The 14258-nt window shown below is 35.3% G+C and overlaps 3 protein-coding genes across 3 annotated transcripts in view; all 3 read right to left on the reverse strand.

The window, feature by feature from the left end:
* Sdc (Syndecan) overlaps positions 1 to 11206 on the reverse strand; it is a 238794-nt gene extending 227588 nt beyond the window's left edge. The window contains exon 1 of the mRNA XM_017898381.1: positions 10970 to 11206. Within this exon, the coding sequence (XP_017753870.1) occupies positions 10970 to 11041 (72 nt within the window). The 5' untranslated portion in view covers positions 11042 to 11206. The remainder of the gene's footprint in view (positions 1 to 10969) is intronic.
* Positions 11207 to 11978: 772 nt separating this feature from the next.
* On the reverse strand, positions 11979 to 12459 carry LOC108546265 (uncharacterized). The gene is made up of 3 exons (XM_017898253.1): positions 12416 to 12459; positions 12215 to 12308; positions 11979 to 12152 (listed from the first exon to the last, which is right to left on the reverse strand). Exons 1-3 carry the CDS (start codon positions 12457 to 12459, stop codon positions 11979 to 11981), a joined length of 312 nt encoding a protein of 103 aa, XP_017753742.1.
* Positions 12460 to 12723: 264 nt separating this feature from the next.
* Positions 12724 to 13896, reverse strand: LOC108546325 (ATPase inhibitor mai-2, mitochondrial). The gene is made up of 3 exons (XM_017898339.1): positions 13792 to 13896; positions 13142 to 13274; positions 12724 to 13003 (listed from the first exon to the last, which is right to left on the reverse strand). Exons 1-3 carry the CDS (start codon positions 13836 to 13838, stop codon positions 12872 to 12874), a joined length of 312 nt encoding a protein of 103 aa, XP_017753828.1. The 5' UTR covers positions 13839 to 13896; the 3' UTR covers positions 12724 to 12871.
* Positions 13897 to 14258: the final 362 nt, after the last annotated feature.

Genomic DNA, 14258 nt, shown 5'->3' on the forward strand with positions numbered 1-14258 from the left:
TATAACTAAAATTATCGAAACGAGTACTAAAACATGAAAAACTCGTATAATTATAGTAACTTTTAGAAATAATGGAAGACCATATTTCAAACTTATTTCAAAGTACCAAAGTGCCCAGAATTTTTAAAATTTTCACAAGATTTCTCTAACACGATGCTGCTACTCTACTATTAAAATGATTACTATACCGAATCAGATCAAGGTACCCATCGATACCGATATAAGGTATCGAAATGAGTATTAAATCGTTTCTTCGGAGAATCTGAAGATGAACGATAAACAGTATACACAGCAGTACATAGACTATGTACAACAGTAAATATAACCGTGGCTTACAGATGGCTTAAGGGTATTTGGAACGATAATGTCTATGAGTAACGTGTCTTTGATTTGCAGGCTGATTCATGCAAGCTAAAAGCTTGACAACAATGGATTATCTTGCAGCAGAAGCAGACTATAGTTAATGAAGCTAGAAGAGAACGCTAATGTCCCTTTATGAATTAAGACCATATGCAGTTCACTGATAAACTGAAAATTTCCCATCAAAATCAACGACAAATAATCCATAATAATTAATATATTGGACAAAAATATTTGGAAATAAATATACACGAATAAAAATAAAAATAAAATGATATAGCAGTATATTCTCTGCTTGAAAGACAAGAAGAAAAATGAAAGAAAATTAATTTTCTGAAAAACGATCGAGTACGTGTTATTAAATCACGCTAATACGATTAGGTTCTGAGAAATATTCAAGAGAACCTGGAACAGATCAATTAAATTTAATTACACAAGTGCAAATAATCAACGGCATGATCCTTATCGTTAAAGTTAATTATTATTCCCGCTGGGTTTCCGATTAATCTAAAGGCCCTTCGAGCTTGATTATCTTCTAGCTGGAAGCTAATAACGCGTCTAATTTAACCAATGGTAATGCATTAAACGAGGCAATTAAACGGTGCTGTACCGAAGAATAGACTATAAACAAGCGTTCGATGAAATTGCTCGAAACGAACCGAAAGGTATTATCTGATATTCGAGATAAATATCTGGGAGGGTTAAAAAATTGTTATTTATCTTAAGTATTACGCGAAGGATAATTAACCTCTTGGATTATGATTTCTTCCCCACTATATATATATATATAGTGGGGAAACCCTAGGGGAATTCCCTAGGGGAAACTGAGGTATAGTGAAAGGGTGGGGCAAAACGAAATATTGTTTCATGCATGTTATTATCCCTACTGTCTGCTGAATATTGTAACAGGCGGAATTTTTATTTTAATCTGTGGTTTATACAGTAATATTTTATATTTATAAATAGAACTCGAGGGTGTGCAATAATATTTTTATTTCGATATTGTATTTCTACACTGTTATAGTATATATTCGCCCTAAATGGTGTGCAATAATGTATAATAATATTTTTACTGTAATATTTATATTCGCACCAAAATATGTGCAATAATATTTAATAATATTTGACCTAAATGATGTATAATAACATATAATAGTATTTTTACTGTAATATTTATATTTGCACCAAAAAATGTGCAATAATATTTAATAATATTTTCCCTAAATGGTGTATAATAACATATAATAGTATTTTTACTGTAATACTTATATCTGCGCCAAAAAATGTGCAATGATACATAATAATGTTTGGAATAAATGGCATGCAATATTGTACGATAATAACTCCATTGCATAATTTTCTTTTAATATTTCTACATGCACCAGAAAATGTGCAATAATGCATAATAATATTTTCCCCAAATGGTATGCAATAACGCATAACAATATTTTTATTTAAATATTTATGCATGCAGCAAAAATTGTGCAATAATACATAATAATATTTGCAGAAAATGGCATGCAATATTGCACGATAATAACTGCGTAATATTTTCACTTTGATATTTATATATGCAGGAAAAAAGTATTCGCACCGAATAATATTTTTCGCAGCTCAAACCTTCTATTCCCAAAAGTATTTAAAACGCAAAGCGCCCATGATTCATCGTGGGTCTTAATTTACCGAGCACAATAAGTAAAACTACCCCTAGCACACGGGGGTAAAAGACAAAAACAGAGGACTCGTTATTATCGGGGTTGCGAACCCTATTTAATAAATAACCAAGGGTCAACCCCTAGGTTTGAAACATAATTTAAAAATCATACATAATCTGTACCAAATGATCCAACCCTGCGTTTTGAAATTAAAATAAAAATTGAAATTAATCTTCGACAGACCCTATCTTCGTTAAATTTTATACCTAATTCACGAAACGTGTCGATTCGGAAACCAATCTGGAAACGTCGAGTTAAATTATACAGGTGTCCCAAAATGGTGGAAATATCAAGTTCACGGGGTTAAATCGAAAGAAAAAAAAGAAAAAAAAAAGAAAATGTAATATTGTATAATTCGACATACCAAACAATGATCCAAGGCAATAAAGAGGAAACTAACAAAAAGAAATTAACAATTTTAATCAAAAATTCGTGTCGGGCCATGGAATCGAAGAGCAGAATGGAAATAGGTGAAAAAGGGAAGAATAAATTGGCAAATGACTGGACAGCTCGATACTCGAGCGTCATAGAGAAGAATTATCGGGCAGAATAACTTCGATACACAATTTCCATGCAACAAAGCAAGGTAAACAAAGAGATGGAATATGAAAATTGTTTGAACAGCATTAGCATCCCGGACGGGAGCGAAAATGTGTTAGAGGAAATAGAAAATTGGGACAACGATAAGTCGATCTGATTTTCACAGGTAAAATTATACAAAATAAATTAACAAACAGAGGAATAGTATATACAGGGTGGTCACTGAAAGACTGATTAATATAAAACAAAAACGACTTTTGCAAACACGTGTCTCTTTAATTTTTTATTTTATTTGGGAATTATTCAATAATAGCATATACAGGGTGGTCACTGAAAGACTGACTAATATAAAACAAAAACGACTTTTGCAAACACGTGTTTCTTTAAATTTTTATTTTATTTGGGAATTATTCAATAATAGCATATACAGGGTGGTCACTGAAAGACCGACTAGTATAAAACAAAAACGACTTTTGCAAACACGTGTCTTTTTAATTTTTTATTTTATTTGGGAATATATTTAATAAATTTCTTTCAGTATTATAAATGAAAAACGAGATTTCTCGAATGACCATAATTTTCCTGTAATTTAAAATGAACGAGTTATGACTTTCTCATAGTCCTCAATTTTTCAGTGACCATGCTGTACAATAACAATGGTAATACAAGTTAATAAATATAAATATCATGTTAAATGGATGATTATGATTGGTAGAGAATAAATAACTCTCTTAATTATTCTATTTGCACGAAACACATAAATAACGCGTAAAAATGAATATAAATATCGCGTTGAAAGGTTTACAACGAAATCTTTCGATAATATTCGAAATAAAGAAATAAGGAGGAATGGTAACAAAGGTAAAATGAATATTTCATTAACTGATGATGTAATACAATGATTCGTTACGCTGAATTTATGAGACTCCGATGTAGTAGTATATTTTTCCATATTCCAGGCGGAGGATCGATGCTACAAAATTAAACTGCAGTTTTCGATTCAATTATTACATGTCCGTTATTATATTACTGATTATTCGCGTTCATATTCGTTCTATATCGTTACATTTCGATCATCGAGCTTCTAAAATTACCAATTACGAGAATCTTCAACGTTACAGCAATTTCCACGAGAAAAATTAAACTGGAGGTAGCAATTAAATCGAACAATATGTTGCAATTTATCAAGTAAGCGATTATTGGACCAAAATGTAACAACCATTATTAACATACTCGATTAAATAATCTAATAGCCATAATACAAAAACCCCCCAAAAAGGTAATTAATTCAAATTCCGAATTAAACTCCAAAACTTAAAGTATTCTGTAATATTAAAATATTTCTGTTATTTTATTCCAATAATAAGACAATCTTTCTCTCCTACATATAAAAATGAGTCGTTCACTGCACAAATTGATTAACTCCATAAAACAAAAAGTGGAGAAATGCAATGAAATAATGTAGTTATGACTATACCAAATGCTTTGACAGTTAAATTTAAGATTTTTCTAAAAGTGGAGTTAATCCATTTGTATAGTGAACGGCTCAAATATAAAAACACCAAAAACCTAAAATATCCTACTGATCAATGGATAGGGATATCGCTAGGGATATTAACAATTGACAATACAGTACTGTGTATAGCCATCCACAGAGTACTAGAGACATAGAATTAACCTATTCACTGGTCATACAATTTCTATAGCAATTCTAAAATGATGAATGGATAGAGCAATGATAAAACCAAAAAGTTCCCAATATAAAAATAAAAATAAAAGAAAATTACATCAAGCTCAAATATCTCTCAAAAATCTCCCCCTTCCCCCAAAAAATAATTCTCAATCAATTATTAACTCATAAATAACAATCTCTCCTAAACATCACACTGTACGACACAAAAATAAAAGAAAATAAATTACACGAAACTCAAATATCTCTCAAAAATCTCCCACCCCCCAAAAAATAATTTTCATTCAACTAATAACCCATAAATAAAAATTTCTCCTAAACAACACGCAAGAAAATAAATTACATAAAACTCAGATATCTCTAAAAAAAATCTTCCATTCCTCAAAAAAAAAAAAAAATTCCATTCAACTAACAACTCAGAAATAAACATCTCGTGAGAAGCAAAGTAAATGATAAATGAAAAAAGGAATCGTCATCCAAACGACACGACACGATGACTCAACACGGACCCAGAGATAGCAGTTGCAGGCAAACTACGTGATAGACGTAACTCTGTAGCACAGAACTTAATACCTAAACGAAAACGAGACGGTGGCTCGATCTCAGGATTGCAGCAACCAGAGCAACCGAGTCGAGATTTCTTTTTCCATCCAACGCGGTTACGCAACGGGCACGCGGCGATACGATACGAATATTTATAAGCTGTCCCTTCTCCGCGCCTCTTAATGGCCGACACGCAGGTCGCGTTTCCAACGCGCGAAGACAGCGGGATTATTGCCGGTGATATTTCAACCGGGTCCAACACCGCAGGCCTTTAAAACGTTCCTCTTACGCCGGTTAAATTAAGGGTGGGTCGCAATTGGAAAACTAGGTTCGATGCTGGTCGCCCTTTAAGCGATTTATGACGGCCATCGAGTGCCATTTCTTCTGGTTTCATTCGCGTTTCCTCCATGCTTCCAGACGCCGACATTTCTCGAAATTACCTCCACCACCTGAGAATTTTATCATTTTTTCCTGGCTGTATTCTTCTGACAACTGATTTCCAAAAATGTTGAACGAATAGTCAATTAATATCACGAACAGTTGCATAATATTTACTTGACCTGCTATAGAATCCTCGGGCCTGTAATTTCTGATACATTTTAAGTCCCATATCTTGGGAAATTATATAACTGTAACTATGGTTGAGAGGAAGAACTGTGAATTATAGCTTCAGAAAATTTTAGTTCACAAATTGCATTGTGAAATATACTCGTGAAACAAAAGATGCAATTTAATGAAATCCCAATGAGAAGACTCGATGCTCAGAAGTTTAAGATGTGTAATACAGGGTTTATTTCCAGGGTCACAAAATTTCCCTAACTTTACACGGGGTTGAGATCTCTTGAGGATATTTTTATAATATTTAAGCTCGCAGTTATAGTCTGCAATTTATGATATATCTTAAGCGTGTCCTCTCGGGACACTAATTGGTCTCCAGGTTCGCCAAGTTTACGGCCTCGTGACGTAGAAAATGTGTTAATCTCCTCCTAACGTGAAGTACTAAACGAACATAATAAAGAGTACTCGGAAAGAAGGTCGACCAACCGCACCCCACATCCCTAAACCCTCTCTGCAAAGAAATATCCTAGCCAAACGGGATGACACGCGAGATATCTCATCTTGACCATCGAATACACAACATAGCGTCGCCATCAGCAGAGATATCGTTCGTAGAAACGATTAATTCCAACGAATTGATTCCCCCTTCCTGGCCACTCGAATACACCGTGTAATATAGGAGAACAAAGGAGGAACACCGAGAAGAAAACATCCCAACTACCCCAGACGCACGACCAGGCGTGAATACACGGTTCATCAGGCTGATCCCTAACAGTCGCTAGGATATCATGCAGGGAACGCAAGTTAGGGTAGGTATGGCGACGTGCAAACGCCGCCATGTGGCTTTCGCAGACCCCTAACGAGCTCTGTTCCCCTAAGAACAGCCAGAGGCCTGACCCTCGGCTGTTCCCCGGCAGACATGAGTCACGAATTTCGCGGATCGCCCAGAAACGGAGGAACCGGGTCATTGTGTCCCCCAGGCAGGCTTTCAGCCGATTCTTAGGGACTGTTCCGCGTCAGCCGATCTCCGCGCCTGGAATACCGACGCGGCAGGACAATACCTGGCAAGGACAATGGAAAATGGCCGACGCGAGGGCTCTTAGGGCTTCTTGCCGTCACGTCCCGCCCGCACAATGTTCCCTAATTACATTAGACGCTCGATCATCGATCAACGACCTGATGCCGGGCGTTTGCTGATGTTTGAACAGGCCGATTGGCGAGAGTGGAGCGATCGCGATGGATTGAAGGTTTTTCAGGTGGAAGATTGGGTGATTGGTGGTTTGTCAATGAGAAGAAGTAGGGTAAGTATTAGTTTGAGATAGTTTGAGACGGTTTGAGTTAGGTTTGGGAAGGTTAAGATGTGAAAACGAGAGTTCCAATCAGCTTTGGGTTCAGTTGATGGAACATTCATGGAATAAGATATTATATCATATACATAACACCTATTATTTGAGGTTTTAGTTAGATTTGGATAGGTTTGAGATGATTTGGAAGACTTTGGGTCAAGCTTAGGAAGGTTTGAGACGTGAAAACGAGGATTCTAGTCACTTTTGAGTTGACCTGATGCAACTTTCGAGGAATAAGATAGTATATCTTGTACATGACACAAATTTCGAAGTTTGAATTGAGTTTGGGTAGGTTTGTGATACTTTGAGAGAGTTTGGGTTAGGCTTAGCAAGATTTGAGGTTTGAAAACCAAGGTTTTAGTTGACTTCAAACATAGTTGTTCGAGAATTCATGCAGCAAGATGTTATATTTTGTACGCAACATAAAATTTGATGTTTGAATTACGTTTGGGGTGGTTTGGGTTAGATTTTAGCAAAGTTTGAGGTGTGAAAACAAGGATTCTAGTCACCTATGGGTTGAGCTGCTAGAAGATTCGTATAGCAAAATGTCATATCTTATACAAGACACAAAATTTGTCATTTGAATTAGTTTTGGAACGATTTATGTTAGATTCAAAGAGGTTTGAGGTTCGAAACGAAGGTATTTAATCATCACTGAATGCAATCGATGCAAAATTCATGAATCAATGTTATAGTTTGCGCACACTGCTAAATTTGTAACAATTCTGAGTGCAGGAAGGAACTTCTGGTAGGTTGTTCCCGTGGAGATTGATGGTACAGTCGAATACATGTAGCGCAAACTGGATGTGTGCTATGTATCTATACTATTACTATCATCTGAGGTGGTCAATGAATTATTAAAGTGTTGCGTTCAATTGACGTTACGTGTTTGTCTTGTGAAATACCTGGCGAAATTTACGAGCCTTTAGGTATCGGAGTAAAACGTCCCTGAGAAAAGAATATCAGTGGTTGATGAATACAAAAGTAACTTGGAACTTCGAATTACCTACGTTAACGCGTTATCAATACGAGGTCTGTTTGGGCAAAGAGATATCGCGATAAGCGAACAAATTTACCGTCCAAACAGACCCATTGGGCCTGACAAACACAACCCATTGTCTAGAAAACACTCCACCTCTAAACAATTCCCATCCTACAAACATTACTATCGTTCATAATCACATTTACACTACAAAAGAATACATACACGAATACTGACCATCCCCAAAAATAAAAATCGAGTTCCCCATAAAGCAACCATTTCTAACCTCAATTTCTACACACTGAACTCATCTCATACCTCATTCTACATTCTCATAATTTCACCACGACGATCACGACCACGACGATAATTTCATCCCAATTGACGAAATACACGTCCACCATAAATCACTCGGAAGTACAAATTTCAAAGAACCTAACCTAACCCAAAACACAATCCCTCGATTGTCCCAAAGATAGGTAACCAGGATCACAGATAAGGATCACGGAAAAGACTACAAACGACCAATATGTGGCTATTGCGAAACTTGTGCGAGAGAGTAAAGAGAGAAGGAGACGAACCGGACAGTGCAAAGTTTGCCATGAAATAACGGTGGCTCGTGAAAATCTGATTCGTTGGTTCTCGATGTAGCAACACGGGCCATCGATGGGATTACGTTGTGGACCAAGTTCGAGTGGATCTTGTCGAACAGCGAGCGTACAAGTGCTACAGGTTACGGCCTTGCGAAATGGCGAACCAACGGAACTGCAGAGGCATCGTTCTTCCGCGACCGTTTCCAACCTTCCGGTTCGATTTCTGTTTCTCTTCCACGTGAAACGGGCTTGCAGTTGATATAAAAGACCCGAGACGTAAGAATACTTCTGATATATACACTTTACCTATTTTTGTACAACTAAAAAATGAAAATTTCAAAGGCCATTTCCATTAAAATTTGAAAACGAAAATTTTAAGGACCATTTTCATTGGACATTAAAACAACGATATTCGCATAATTTTGTTGTTACTATAAATATTTTAAGCATCAAGCGGATTGAAAATATTAGGAAAGAAAGAATAAAAATTTTATATCGTATTTTATAATACCACTAATTTTATTTGGTATTATAAATTGCAGAAATTTATTTATATTTTTTGAATTGAAAAAATAGAACTGTAGAAAGTTGAGAATTTGATATGAAATATTGTAAAACGAAAAAGGTCGCAACCTTTAAGCTCAACGACCTGCACTTCGATATACGCAGTGGGCTATTTTCATGAAAAAGTTATCTTGTACGATAATGGCCGCCTACGTACGCAGAATACGCATGAAAGTTATAAAACAATGCTCGGTGAATTAACAAACACGGAGCAAATATAAAACCCACGCTTGTATCGAGTAAACGTTCGCTTTTACAGGCTTAAGGCGGTTCGCAAGAACCGTTCGGATTAACCTAACTGCGTATCGTATAATACCAAACTTTCCTCTCTCGGATATCGCATGAATTATGTTTAATACCATGAAAATAATTCGAAGCACTTTGCTCTGAAAATTCCGCTTCAAAAAGCCATAGACCATGCACGCGAATCGAATATATCAGGGGATTTACCGGACCCCCGAGATTTCAGTCGGTAACGCACTGTTTGCCGTCAACACGGTAATACCTTTAAGTAATAATACACGTAACGCTGCGTAAATAAAGGCCGATATTAATTCCAGCGAATTATACGCGTGTGTATACGTGCGGTCCGAACGAGCTAGAAGGCAAAAAGCTTGAAAACTTTCGTTCCGATGATGACCGAGAACCGAGGTTTTATTGTTTACACACGATAATTAAGTAGAACGAATTCGATTAATTTCCGCGAACCTTTTCCGTCATAAATCGACGCACTTTTCGCCATCAATTTTTCCATCGATGCTACATTCATTCTAAAACTCGAGCCATTCGCAATTACCATTCATTAAAAGAAAAAGAAACGAAAGAAAGAAAATGTAAAGAAAACGAAAGGAGATATAAAGTACGATACTTGGTCGATAATAAATATCGACTGCACTTATAAATTAACGCATTTTCCGCCATCAATTTTTCCACCGATCCTACATTTATTTCGACATTCGAGCCATTCGCAATTACCATTCATTAAAAGAAAAAGAAACGAAAGAAAGAAAATGTAAAGAAAATGAAAGAAAATATAAAGTACGATACTTGGTCGATAATAAATATCGATCGAATGGTAAGTGCATACGCAGGTCAGTCGTATGCTTTTTGACACTTTTCAACAGTCGATAAATACTTCATCGAAGGGCAGTTTATTTCCGTCGCCACCGCCGCTACGGTCACGCGAATTGTAGTTGAGAGACTCCGCGAGTAGCGGGCAAAAAATGCGCGTGGGTCTGGCGGTGGCAACGTCTCGAATTACTGGTCAACGTCGCCGGACAGAATATTCTGCGTCTCACGTTTTTGAGCCGCGTGCTCCGATATCCCGACCACCGAGCGAGCGAGCGAACATAAACAACGGTCCAGCGATGGTACGATGTTGTATGGCGCGAGAAAAAAGAAGCATCGCATAATGTTCGGCCAGGTGTACGACGGTTGTATAAGAATTCCGATGTTGTCGTAACATCGGATATCGGAGCGAGATACTTCGCTCCCGTGATAGAGTAAGAGTTTCGAAATAATAGATTCGCGGCACGCACCACGTAGGGGCGTGTAATTTACCGTGATTTACCATATTATGCAATTACGCGAGGCAAAAATGCCTCGTAAGGTACCGCGTCTTCTGAGAATCAATTCGAAAAAGACGATCGTATCGAGAACGGAACGAAGGTGTCCTGTCTGCTCCAAACACGCCACGATATATCGAGTAAACAAATTCGTGCAATTGGCAATGAAGCGTAAACAACGACCGCGTCGTGCGGCCGCTGTTTAGGATTCGGACGTGCATGAAGCTAAGGATACGTGCGAGAATGCGACGCATCGATACACGATGTATACGATGCTTCAGCATGGAAATTTTATAACCGAAGGCATTTCGAAGAAACGCCTGACGAAACAAGAGAAACACGCAGCGTGTTCGAAAACTCCTTAAAACGCGCGTTCGACGAATTCGTGGACGAGATACCGTTTCAAGGTGAAACTTGCCAAGCGACAACGCGACACGACGAAAAAGGCGATCGAACGATCGTCAAAGGAGTGACAGAAGAGAGAAAGAAGGCTATGAAAGCAATCGTACTCACCTCTGTAGCGGCGTTGCATCCCGCGAGAATGACGGCCGTACTGATCAGAATCCAGTATATCCTCGGTTGCATCTTTCCTCTGTTTTTGCCGCTGGGCCCGTTCAAGAGCCCCTTGAGTGATCACCGCGTCGACTCAAGAAAACCAAACGAAAAAAATACGCGTACGTCCCAAGCAGGAACAAACCACAAAAAAATCCACCGGAGCAACAACGCGACACACACCACACTGATCGATGAACCGCGAGACACTGAGGGCGCGTCGATCGGTCACTTACATCGCGGAGCCACCACCATCTTGAATGAAAGTCAGCGTCACCCGGTGGCCACTATAGGCACTATTCTTGAGTAGGATTCGGATACTGCGCGAACAATTTGAATTTATTAAACGATTCTCTTGTAAATAGTTTTGTTAATGTAAATATAATTATATATAAAATAATAATTTAATACAACGCGATATAAATTATTGATTATTATTTATATGATTTCTTATATAAATTAATAATAAGTATTATTACATATACACTTATACACATCATATAAGTGTATAAGTGTTGGTGCAAATGACAGTTGTTCAAAATGGAAGTTTTAAAATGTAATTTAAAAATGAAATTGATAAACATTATTTTTACAAATAGACTATCAAAGTGAGGTGTTATTAATAGTGTGCAATATAACTAAATAATTATATTTTGTTATCTTTTCTGTTTAACAAAGTTAAAACAAAGAATTTTAAAAATTGATAACGATGCGGAAAGAATAATGGGCGGGAAAATAGTGCAATGGGGATACTATTATGGTGAGTTTCATTTTTAAATATTAATTTTATGTAAATGCTATTTCTAAAATATAAATTGGAAGAATAACTACTGCATTTATCGTCGGAAGATTGTTTAATCATAAAAGTTTAATTATAAATTATAAAAATTTTTGTTACATTAACCTTTTCGCAATTGTAACATGTTTCATAATTTTACTTAATAACAAAGATTATAATGAACTGCTTTGTCTATTTTTTATCACTAGCTGTTAAATCTTTCTCCAGACCTTTCAGAAATCGTAAATTTTCGTTAATAGTACGATTATATTCTTCAATTTTATTACGCAACGTTGTAACTTCATCTTGCAAGCACTTCACTTCTTCCTGCATTTTTTGCTTTAACATTTCTAATAATTCTTTATCCTGAAAAATAAACAATAGTTATTTTTCGTTTCTATAACTGTATAAGTTATTGAAAATATTACCTGTTTGTAATAATATTCAGCTTCAAATGCAATATCATCGTTTGAAGTCCTATTTTTATTGGAATCACTGTACCATCTTGTGAAATACCTAGAACTGTTGCAAAAAGCAAATTGTAACATTATTTTAGAAAATTAACATAACCGAGAAAAGATCAAAATAGTTGTAGTTGCACGAGAAATCTATTAACTAATTGTACTTACCCATTTGCTTCAGCAGACAACCTTCGTACGATGCACCGAAACATTGTTTTCGATATTTATTAATATCATGAATTTTACGAAAAAAAAAAATCGCTCATGAAATTGAACGGAACAGAAATTTTGCAACTTTCTGTCATGGACAGTGAAACATTTGAATAAAAACGCTATCACAAAATAATCGAAATAATCGATTTGTATTGATACTAGTTCATTTAAGATGTATAAATGAGTTCTAGTATTGTACAAGTACAAAAAATTAAATAATTTGTCATTTTTTTTATTCTATTTATATAATTTTATATCATATTTGTATATAATATTTTGTAGCTTGAAAAAAAGGTATGAACATACATAAATGACTACTATAATTACTATTAATAGTAATATAACAGTTACAGCATTAGGAGGAATAACATCACGCTTAAAAAATAGAAATATATCGTTAAGTGTATCTTTTTATTCCTGAGTCATATCTGTGATTCTTTTTTTGTTACGGTTTATAGCTTCTTGGTGACGCTTGATTTGTTCTTCGTGAAAGGAAATCTCATCATGGAGATCCTCTTTAAGCTTTTGAAGTTGTTCTTTTTGCTACGATCAAAATATAACATTTCAGATTAAATCTCTACAATTGATAACATGCCACATTTAGTCACATAATTTAGAAGTTAGGTTAGGAATACAATGGGGTTAAGATCATAAAAATCTAAAAAAAAACAGATTACTAACCAGATTATAGAAATACTGATCTTCATGAGCCGCTTCCATTTTTCCAAAGGATCCACCAGCATCTCGAATAGATCCACCACCACCACCTCCTTTACCAGCTCCAGATCCACGTTCACCAACCATTCTTACTTGGCTACAATGATCAAACAAATGTACTTTAATTAGTTTCTTTCAATGATTAACTCTGCCAAAAGAAAACTATGACGCAGCAGCAATAGTTAAAAATACACAATATTTATTTATAGCATCTATGCAATAAATACCTATATATAGAATATTAATAGAAAATTTAGTACATTTTAAGCTTAAATCTGTTAAAGTTAAATAGAAAACAATTAAACAAAAATACTATATTTAATGTTCCATAACTCTCAATTTTAGAACTATTACATAAGTACATGCACGTGAAATTTATTAACATTCTACGAAATTGTCACAATTCTTTAACACAATATTAATCTGAATCATCTAGAACAGTATTTCATTTCACATATTGTAAACAGAGATATAAAGAAAAAATAAAATGCCACGATTGTTACTTTTGTGTTCTGTGCAAATATCGTGCAAAAGCCGGGTCGAATCAAACTATGTAAAACAAGAAATTTATATTAATTGTATTAAATATCTTCATGAAAAACTTTCGTTTATACCTCAGCGAAGCCATATTTCGAGAAATTGTTAGAATAGCTCGTTGCATTGTTCTGGATATAAAAATTCTAAAGTTACAGCAAGTGCGTATTGAGGAACCCAATGAAAAGCATACACTGTAACTAGAAGGAAAATATCGCGTCGTGTTACTCCAGTAGCACTTCCGCGAGATGGCCGTCCTGACGCTGACGTGGCGGCAATATTAATTTAATTTTTCCATAAAGTTATCGAATTCCCATATTTCGTCGTAATTTATAATTTTTATATTGTATCCAATAAGAAAAAAATTATTATCTTCAAAGATCATAACAAATTTTTAAATACTGATCAATTTTTGCAATTTTTATTTTGAAAATCTTTTTATATTTTTTATATCTTTTAAATTAATATATTAATTTAAATAATATATGCAATATATATAATATATTAATTAAATTAATATATTTGTTACATTTCTAAGTTGCAAGTA

This window comes from Eufriesea mexicana, unplaced genomic scaffold (assembly GCF_001483705.2).
Source record: "Eufriesea mexicana isolate 0111107269 unplaced genomic scaffold, ASM148370v2 scaffold657, whole genome shotgun sequence".
Classification (NCBI taxonomy): domain Eukaryota; kingdom Metazoa; phylum Arthropoda; class Insecta; order Hymenoptera; family Apidae; genus Eufriesea; species Eufriesea mexicana.

Bases quoted from the DNA above. Each gene is read 5' to 3' on its own strand.
- LOC108546265 (XM_017898253.1), bottom strand. From the start codon at position 12,459: ATGTTTCGGTGCATCGTACGAAGGTTGTCTGCTGAAGCAAATGG. The intron at 12,309-12,415 runs GTAAGTACAATT...TTTTTGCAACAG, and splicing joins TTGTCTGCTGAAGCAAATGG to TTCTAGGTATTTCACAAGAT. The intron at 12,153-12,214 runs GTAATATTTTCA...TTTATTTTTCAG, and splicing joins CTGAATATTATTACAAACAG to GATAAAGAATTATTAGAAAT.
- LOC108546325 (XM_017898339.1), bottom strand. From the start codon at position 13,838: ATGCAACGAGCTATTCTAACAATTTCTCGAAATATGGCTTCGCTGAG. The intron at 13,275-13,791 runs GTATAAACGAAA...TGATCATTGTAG, and splicing joins CGAAATATGGCTTCGCTGAG to CCAAGTAAGAATGGTTGGTG. The intron at 13,004-13,141 runs GTTAGTAATCTG...TTTTGATCGTAG, and splicing joins ATCAGTATTTCTATAATCTG to CAAAAAGAACAACTTCAAAA.